This window comes from Myotis myotis, unplaced genomic scaffold, assembly GCF_014108235.1.
Source record: "Myotis myotis isolate mMyoMyo1 unplaced genomic scaffold, mMyoMyo1.p scaffold_m19_p_8, whole genome shotgun sequence".
Lineage (NCBI taxonomy): Eukaryota > Metazoa > Chordata > Mammalia > Chiroptera > Vespertilionidae > Myotis > Myotis myotis.
Window position 1 is genome coordinate 6,828,360 of NW_023416390.1, and position 9,996 is coordinate 6,838,355.

Here is a 9,996-nt window from a genome sequence, read left to right on the forward strand (position 1 = left end):
AAACGAAGACAGGATGTGATCTTTGATCTTTCGATGGGGCAGAAATTTTTCTCTGAATTTTCCCTAATTGGAAATGCTGTATTCCAGTATACAGATGAAAGCTCTGTTTACAGAAGTGTTTCCCTTTTTTTTTTTTTTTTGGAATGAGCACCTCCTGAGTAAAAGGCATTTGAACCTGTACATACACACATACATATTTACTTGTCACTTAACAAATATTAATTGAGCATTTCCTATGTGCCCCTTACTATTCTGAGTGCTGAAGATACAGAGGGATTGAACCTAGGCTAACACAACAATAATAAAGACCTCTGCCTGGTTATTTGTATCTCTCCTACACATAAGTTGTTTTGGGTTTGTTTTTTTTTTAAAAAAAAAGGGATGAAAAATATGGTGTAAGGGACATGTACTGTGGAGAAAAAATAAAGGGAACAGAGAATGTAGAGTGGGCATTTTAAATAGAGAGGCCAGAGAAGCACTCACTGAAAAGGGAACACTCGAGTAAAGATCTGAGAGGTGAGAGTGGACCACGTGTGCATCTGGGGAAGTTTCACAGGCAGCGGGAACAGCAGGATGTACACCTGGCATGTTCAGTGAGGAGGCCCATGTGCTGTGCCAAGGAGCCAGGGAGGCAGTGGAGGAGGCACGGCGGGGCAGGTGAGTGGAGGAGCTCCATGACTGGGTTTTACTCTGGGTGAGATGGGAGGGTTTTGGATCAAGAAGCAGCACGAGCCCTGGTCGGTGTGGCTCAGTTGGTTGGGCATCCATCCCGTGCACTAAAAGGCTGTAGGTTCGATTCCCAGTCAGGGCACATGCCAGGCTTATGGGCTCGATCCCCAGTAGGGGTGTGCAGGATGGATGTCTTGCTTTCACATCAATGTTTCTCTCTGCCTCTCCCTTCCTCTCTCTCTAAAAATAAAAATCTTTTTTTTAAGTGGCATGTCCTGAGATCCATCACTCTAAGTAGAGCGGAAGGGCCAAGACTGGATGGGGAGGACTCGTCAAAAGGCCGCTGCAATATCCCAAGTAGCAGTTCGGCCAGGTGGTAAAAAATGGGAAGTAGAGCTAAGAGAAGTTCACAGTACTGGTGTATTGTATAAAAAAGTTAACGGGGTTTTTTAAAGAAATCTGAATCCTACATTTTCTTTCCCAAACTCAATAAGCCATCTTGCTCACCCCTGGGATAGAAGCGACACTCTCTTTTAGAGACTGCTGTTTCACCATGATTGGTTGGTTGACTGGTCCCAGCTGACCTGAATTTCTGCCTGGCTTTTTGTCTTGATACTTCTGCGCTCACTTCCTCTTTCTCTTCATCTTGTCGGTCTCGGATACCAGAACAGGTTTCCTCCACAGGCCGAGCCTGACTACCCACGAAGAGGCTGTTGACTGCATGTAGGAATTCCCTCCTTGAGAACGTTTGTGGTCTCTGTGTCGACTGCACCCAACCTCTGGGGCCCACCGTTGGGAAATAGACTTGCTAGACCCAAATGTGATTGTGGAGTTCCATAAAACATGAGCCTGGGGAGGACCCAGGCCATTTGCTAGAGCGGCACCTCTAAGGGAGGCCAAGGGGGGCTCCAGCGCACCACGGAGCAGAACAGACAAACACGGGGTCTGCACGGTGTGCTCCCCTTGCTCTGAAATAGGCTCAGGGGGTTGTAAAAGGGCCACACAGAAAAGCCAGAGGGGCTCTGTGTGCCTAAAATGCAGTTCGTGGAGATCCCAGACGATGACACCCTTGGGGAAAGTACCCTTGACCCCTAGGCAGAACTCCAGATGTGTTTCTCAGACCTGGTCAACGCTGAAGCTACCACCACCACACTGGGTGGGAACTCAGGAGTTGGTGGAAGGCAGGTACTATTTGAAACCAGATCCCATGGGTTGAGAAGGATTGACACAAGATATCTGGGGTGCTCTCTTAGAATGTCAGAGCTTGAAAGAATTTAGAGATATTTTACAGACAAAGAAACAAAGGCCAGGACTTTCCCAAAGCCAAACATATGACTATTAGAGAAAGAACCATGAGTAGAATCCAAGTCTTCTGATTCCCAATCCAGTGTGTGTGTGTGTGTGTGTGTGTGTGTGTGTGTGTATAACAGTAATATGCAAATTGACCGAACGACTGCTCAACCAGTCTCTATGAGGCACACTGACCACCTCTTGGTCCCTCCCCCCAGCCGGCAGGCTCCGATAGCGCAATGGCAAACAGGGAATCGGGAGTGGGTGGCAGTGGGGGGCGGGGCCAGCTACTGGCAGCCAGGGAAGATGGCCCTGATCACAGGCCAGGCCTAGGGACCATACCTGTGCACAAATTTCATGCACCAGGCCTCTAGTTTTAAAATAAATAACAGCAATGTAACACTGAAACCTTTAGCGGCCTCAGCTGCTCCCACCAACCTCTCTAATTATACTAGGAGCTCTGAAGGTTCCCTTGGGGCAAAATGACCTCCTGGTATTAAGATCTTAGAAAGTTACACTGGGATTCTTATGACTCACAAGAGAGAGAAGTACAAAACCCAAGACACATGAAAACCAAGAAATTCAAGAAAACACTGGCTTCGTAAAGCCTGAAACAGCCCAAAGGTGGACTATGTACTTCTTATTCACTTGGTCCAATTAAGAGAGTACTAAATGTCCTGTTTTCAAAGGATCCTTAAAAATCATGAATAGGATCATTTAAAAACTAGTCATGAATTATTCATTTCAACCTCTGGGGCTACCAACTTCTTCACACGTAAAAATATTGATAAGAGAATGGACCTGTTCTCCCAACCTCTGCTGACAGACAGAAGGCAAATATGATGCTGGTTAACAAGTAGTAAGGGAATAATCAACCAAACTCGACTTTGGGTGGTGGGCACACAATGCAATAGACGGATCATGTATCATAGAAATGTGCACCTGAAACCTACATAACCTTATTAACCAGTGTCACCCCAATAAACTCAATTTAAAAATAATAATAAAATAAAAACATCAGATTATTTATATTATATATTATATTATTATATAATTTTTGTTATATAAAACTAATCTGTAAAATAAAAATCTTGGATTACCTATAAAATAAAGGGATATTATTATTCAGGGCAGGAATCGTTTCCCAAATCATGGACACTGGTTCATACCCTCTTCTGGAACAGGAAGTTAACTGGCTGTTACCTGGACAGCAAATTCGAGCGCATCTGCAAACGCGCCCTCCGTGGCCACATGCGGGCGGCGGAGTCCCGCACACACCGCGGGGAGAGCAGGCCCCTCTGCAGCTCGGGCTGGGTCAGGGGGAGAGGGCGGGGCCCAGGCACCCGCGGCATCCCGTCCAACCTCTTTACTGCACATCCAGCCACCTGAGGCCGGAGATCATGTGATGTGTGAAGGGTTGGCTAATGCACGACATCTGCCCACCTGCCTTGTGCCCAGGGCAAGCACTGGCTACCGGCATCACACTCCCCCTCCTCAGCGGCAAGGCCCCTGACGTGATGCTCCTGCAGCCCCTCCGCCAGCGGCTCAGAACCCCTGTGCCAGACGGGAGCCGTCCTCCAGCTCTGGGCTTGCCCGTGGTCCTACCACCACCTCTGGATCCCCGCTCCGGTAAACCCGGCCGGAGGGAGGAGGGTGGCCAGTCTCCCGTCACACTGGCTCGCTGCTACTGCCAGGCCTGCGGCGGGCAGGCAGAGCCCGCTGGTGCGGCCACGTGTCCCGGGTTGCCTGGGCCGGCCCGGCTCGCACCTGCTCCCCAGCTCACACCCTCATCATTCTCAAAAGTTGCCCCAGTTTGGATAAACATGATGTGGCCAACCAAACTCTGCGTAACGCCTAATCACCTACAAAACACTTAGATGTTTACTTGTTTGTTTTCTGAGCATCTGACGTGTCAGGAAAAAGAAACACTGAACCAGTCACCAGCAGTTTTCTCATCCAAAGGGACTCACTCTCAAGTAATACTGACACCACGTGGGCTTTGAAAGGGCCTGGGGGGGGGGGGCGGGTTGGGGGGCACTGCTCCTGCCAAGCTCTCCTATAGGCTGGGCTTCGATGGGCGGAGCTTAGGGAGAGACAAATGGAAGCCATCGCTGACACAAGTCTGAAACCAGAGGAAGATCAGATCTGTCATTCCTGACTGGATGTCAATTGTTTCACATTATCCTTCAGCCCATACAACCTCACATGACATTGTTCAGTCCTGTTTCTGGCAGGAACAACTGGGCCTTTTTTGGGTTTATATTTACTCTCTGTTTAGAGGAAAAGAGGAAGTTAAAAACATTTTTTTTTTTAAGTTTCAATCAGTTCAGGGCTAGACCTTGTGTGCTGCTGCAGCCAACTGTTTATTTCAGAGAAGCATAAATTCCGTTTATTTGGAAAAGTCACTGGTCTAGACAGCACAGATACCGGCTCTGTGCTCAAGAGAAAAATACTGATACTGTCATGCAGAAAGGGAGAGTTGTACCTGGCACCCTACACTGGAGACTAGAAGGAAATATATCAGGATGTCAAGAGGGGTTCTGCCTGAGTATAGAGACTTCAGAGGGTTTGAACTGTTTGTCTAGCTTTCTGATTTTGTATAATGATTTAGTTTATATGCTAATCACCAAGGGAAAAAAAATCACCAAGTTACCCACCAATACCTCACTCCCCAGGGGCGGTGGTGGGGGGAGGAGGCTACCAGGTAAGCCAGGCCCAGGTCAGGTAGGAGGAGAAGCTCAGAGCAGCTCCTGACCTTCCAAGCCTGGGGCCGGCCCAGGTCTCCGAGGAGGGCAGGGTGCAGCTCACCCTGTGGCTCCCGGGAGTGAGACAGACACCCGTGGGTCCAGTGGCTGCACTGCCCTGTCAACTGTTAAAACTACAGCCTTGTGGTTAGAGCCCCACCTCTGCCATCAAGGCTGCCAGGATAGGTGGACACCTCGCTGGCTCTCCCCTGGGTGTGTGCCCTTGGACACGTCAATTAGCCTCTCTGGTCCTGTTTTCTCGTCTGTAAAACAGGAATCACACTACAGTGGCTGTGGGTATTAAGAGGGATGATTCACAGCAAGGGCCCGACGTACAGTAAGATCAAGATCAATGTAAGCCATTATTAGGTCTCGGCCACGAAACACCAGTCCTCAAGTGCACTCCCCAAACCATGTGACTGGGTCCCCAAACAACTAGTGAAAGTCAGAGAATAAAGCCTTTCTCTCCCCTCTTCTCCGCTGAAGGCAGGCCTGGAGCACAGTGTCTGCTGTGAGCCCGGTGCTCCAGGGAACGAGGGGGGATGGGGCAGCCCAAGGAGGTGGCCAACAGGCCCAGGGCCCCACACTAGGGGCCAGAAACCCTGCCTTCCAAGTTGCAGGGATTCTCAATTCCTGCCACCGCCAGGGCTGCCAGCCACTGCCTTTGACAAGGAGATGAGTAACTCAAGTGTGAGCCCGGATTTGGCCAGGAGACAGCAAGCCAGAAGCCTCCAGGCAGGAGCGCCAAGCAGGGCCACCTGCTGAAACGGCTTGTCTGCAGGCAGCCCTCACGTGGAGGTGGCACTCCGCTGCCGCTAGCAAGTTCAGGTAGGAACAGTCATAAACATTTCCCAGGTGCACATTTCAGAGGCCCGACGAACTTCCCATCTGACTTCAAAACTTTGAAAGTTTTAGGGGCCCAAGCTGAAGAGATGGCCTCACGCTTAAAGTCACTGCAGTGCTGCCCGGGCAGCGTGGCTCCATGGTTGAGCCTCGACCTAGGAACCAGGAGGTCATGATTCGATTCCCTTTCAGGGCACAGGCCCGGGCTGTGGCTCGATCCCCAGTGTGGGATGTGCAGGAGGCAGCCCATCCATGATTCTCTCTCATCACTGATGTTTCTCTCTCTCTCTCTCTCTCTCTCTCTCTCTCTCCCTCTCCCTTCCTCTATATGTGTGTGTGTTTAAATCACTGCAGTGCCTTAACTATGTGACATAAAGGGCAGCCCCCAAAAGTTCAACAGCAAATCAAATTGCAGAGTTTCACGGCTCTCTTGAGCCAAAATGCATTACATTCATAAGTTAACAGAATTTTCTTCCCCAAACTTAAAATTACCTCGTTTTTTAAATCAAAGATATAAATAAACCGCCTGATGTCCATTTGGAGAAAATAATGACATGGCTGTATTCATTACAGGGGTGTGTGTGCTCCATGCTCCTTACGGGACCACCCCCCTTCCCCCCGGCTTGCTTTAGCCCCAGGAGTCCCACGTCCTACAAAAACCCACAGTCCCTGCAGACAGGATAGGGGTCCCGCTGTCGCTGGAACATGATGTGTGTTATGTGCAGAGGAAAGCAGAGCAGACACAGTGACAAATGCAGAACTGCCAAATGCCAAGTTTGTTTGTAGCAACAGCTTCCAGTTCCTTCTCGTAGTAAAAAAAAGAAAACACCAAAAACTGAAAACCACACTTGCCACCCCCTCCCCCCTTTCTTCTCACTCTTCCAAAACAGAGCTAGGAAGGGAGTCCTCCTCCCGGGGTACCCCTGGATGGGGTGCAGGACTGACTGCTGAAGTGTGACCGCACAGCCCAGAGAGCTCCGGACCTGCTTGGGCCGGACAGGAAATGTCAACCTCTATCCCTCCCACCTCAGGCCCGTTCAAAACAAACCCAGACCACTTGTGATCTGGGTCATCCAGTGCAAGAATGTGTCCTCAAGCTCAAAATCCAAGAGGCTTGGCAAAAGTCAAGATTCACCACACACACACACACACACACACACACACACACACACACACGGCATTAAACAGATGAGGGAGGAGTCAAGAAAAGTCTGTGTTACACATCGCTGGATGGAGAGCGAGGGACTCACTCTTCTACAAACTGTCGAGCAGGGACTCCAAGCTGGCTCCCCACCCACAATGGTGGAGCCCAGCTCACGCGGGAGGCGTTTAAACCAAGGGTATTTCTGCCTCTGGTGAGGTTAGCAACCCGCTTCTAAGAACCTCGAGTTTCAAACTGAAAGGTAAGACTATATAAGGCAAGGAAGGTCACACACTTCCTGGACCCAAAGCCATGCGGAAACCACGGCTGCCCACCACCCACCCCACCCCACCCCACTCCACCCACCCCAAACCCCTCTCGGCCAGCCTTCCTCTGGCTTTGCTCAGAAATCGGCTGGCAAGTTATAGGTGCCCTCAAGTCGTAGAACCCCTGGTCCTTTTCCACATCAGACATCAATGGAACCACATGAAGGCTGGTCAGCTCTTTCTCTCCATAGTAATCCCACTTTGTTGGGGGAAGGGAGGTATGTATTCAGAAACACTTTAAAAGAGAAACATTTTGGAATGTCCTAGTCTGATAAGTCCTGAAGAACAAGTCACTTTCTTTCTTGTAAGACCAAGTCACATGCTTTTCACTAGTGTTGATACCGATTTAGAAGATGCGGCCTTCTGGTAACCCTTTCGACACATCCAATGGCAAGACAGGGGTGTCTTAACCTGCGCAGAAAGCCAAGAGCCTGGAAGGCGAGAGACAGATGTACTTCCCTTCTCCAGATCTGTTTCTTCATTTTAAAAATGAAGGCTTAAAAAAAAAAAGGATCAAAAAAATAAAAATAAAAATGAAGGATTTGGGCTAAGATGCTCTCTCTTTTTTTAAAACATATTTTTACTGATTTCAGAGAGAGAGAGAGAAAGAGAGAGAAACATCATTAATGAGAGAATCATTGATCGGCTGCCTCCTGCACACCCCCTACTGGGAATGGAGCCAGCAACCCTGGCATGTGCCCTGACCAGAAATCGAACCAGCCACCTCTTGGTTCCTAGGTCCACCCTCAACCGCTCAGCCACGCCGGCCAGACAAAGACGGTCCTTGGGGTCCCTTACAACTACTCTAAAATTCTATGTGAAATTTTGTGAATGTGATAATAACAATGAGTCTTAGAAGTATTTTTTGTACTTTAAAGACTTAGGAATAACAGACAAGTACAGTGAGCAGCAGCATGTAGTGGCAAAGATGACAAGGCCATGTCAGACTACAACTGGAAGATTTAAAACAAGCAAATGTCGAACAGTTGTCCAAGTCTGTGACCAAAAGGTGGGGGAAATCCTACTATCAGCTTACACACACTTTTAAATGCTCAGGACCCGCGGGGACAAGTCGGTTCATCACAATTACCAGCTGCTCCTCCTGCTAAATTTAACGTGCATTTTAATTCAGTGGTCTCTTCCCTGCAAAGGGGGGGGGGGGGGCGGTGAATACTTAGGGGAAGCAAACCGAAGCTTTGACTCTAAAAGGGGGGCAGGAGAGCACATCATTGCAGTGACATTGCATTTAAGTCCAGGACGTTCTTCGGGCGGGACACCGGCTGGGGAGGAGGCACCAGGTGCAGCCCACTGGGGAGGTAGGAGCTGTTTAAAGCCGAGCGCGGGGAATGCTCCGCCGGGCGTCAGGGCTGCCAGGCCCCAAAACCCATGTCCCTGCACCACCCACGAATAGACAGCAAGGGCGGGGGAAGCGAGCTGTTTCTTTTTTCCGTGGAAGGAGCTGCAAGGAGTTGGGTCCTGCAACTCTGGTTGGGCGCCCGTGAGTGTCCACGCGCTGAGAGCAACAGGGCCCGCGGAGGCGAGGCGCTTCCACCCCACGGGCGGACCCACAGCGAGGGCTGCCCACGAGTCAGCACACAGCCCCCCTCCGCACGCCAGGCTCCGCGCTGCCTGCGGCTCAGCCAGGCCAGCAACGAGGCTGATGGGCACAGGCCGGGGCAGCACCCCCCCCCCCCCGCTGTGCGCGGGGCCCACCTGGACTCCACTGCCCCTCGGAGGGATGGGTCCGAGCCCAGAGGGCCGCGTCCAGGGTCCCCATCGCGCGCCGCGCACACAGCCCCGGGCAGCTAAAGAGGAAGTCAGGCTGTCATGTCAAACGGCTGGCGACAGCTGACACCGAGCGCGCGGCGTGGGCCGGCCGGGGCTGCGCTCGGGGCAGGGTCCCGGGCTGCGACGCTTCTCCCGCTCCATCCAGCGCCCCCCTCCCAGCGGCGCGGACCGGCCAGCCCTCGGCGCACCGGCCGGCGGGGCCCTGGCTGCGCAGCAGGCGACGAGCCTCCCATCCCCCTGCGCAGCGGGTCCGGGGACCGCACAGCCGCGCGCCCAGCCCTCCGGCCCCCGGTGCGCCGGCGCCCAGCCCTCCCCGAGCCCAGGCGCAGTTCCGACGGCCCGGGCAGCGCCGCGCGGGGGACCGAGCCGGAGCCCGAGCCGGAGCCGGAGCCGCACGCCCGCCCCTCGCGGAGTAAACAGCCTCCGCCCCGCGCCCCTCCCGCCCGCCCGCCCGGCGCCGGCCCTACCTGGTCGCTGAGTTTGAGCACTGCCATCTTCCCTCCGCGCGCAGGTCCCGGCCCGCGGATGGCGCGCCGGGGCCGGGGAAGCGGAAGGGATCGCCGGGGGCCGGGCACAACCCGGTCCCGAATTTGACAGCCTCCCCGGCTCCTCCTCCGCCGCCGCCCCGCCGCCGAGAGGCCGACACTGGCGATGGGGCCGCGGCCGAGTCCGCCCGCCCGCCTTCGCACAGGAAGTACCGGCCGCCGCCGGCCCGGCCGCCACTGACATCACCGCGGCCTCCCGCCGCCGCCGGGCCGACGCTGCCTCCTGCCGCCCGCGCCGCGCCTCGCACCCGCGCCCCGGCCCGCACCGCGCCCGCTGCGCCCCGCACCTGCTCTCCGCGCCCGCCCGGCCCCGGAGCCGGGAGAGGCGCCCCGGGGCTGCTCCTCATCTGCCCGGGATCCCGTCCCGAGGGGGCGAGGGAGGCTGCCGTTCGCGCGCCGCCTGCTTTACCTGGAGATGCGGCCCTAGCCTCCCTCTCCCCCAGCCTCTCCCCCAGCGTCTCCCCCCAGCCGCCCTCTCCCCCAGCCTCTCCCCCAGCGTCTCCCCCAGCCTCTCCCCCTAGCCTCTCCCCCAGCCTCTCCCCCAGCCTCTCCCCCAGCCTCTCCCTCTAGCCTCTCCCCCAGCCTCTCCCCCTAGCCTCTCCCCCAGCCTCTCCCCCTAGCCTCTCCCCCCAGCCTTTCCCCCAGCCTCC

The 9,996-nt window shown here is 53.8% G+C and overlaps 1 protein-coding gene across 2 annotated transcripts in view; it reads right to left on the reverse strand.

Annotated features, from left to right (window-relative positions):
- The window catches only part of ANKRD44 (ankyrin repeat domain 44), a 232,764-nt gene extending 223,259 nt beyond the window's left edge, over window positions 1-9,505 (reverse strand). For both annotated transcript variants that reach the window (XM_036319340.1, XM_036319341.1), the window contains exon 1: window positions 9,269-9,505. In XM_036319340.1, coding sequence (XP_036175233.1) covers window positions 9,269-9,295 — 27 coding nt within the window. In that variant the 5' untranslated portion in view covers window positions 9,296-9,505. The remainder of the gene's footprint in view (window positions 1-9,268) is intronic.
- Between the last annotated feature and the right edge of the window lie 491 nt (window positions 9,506-9,996).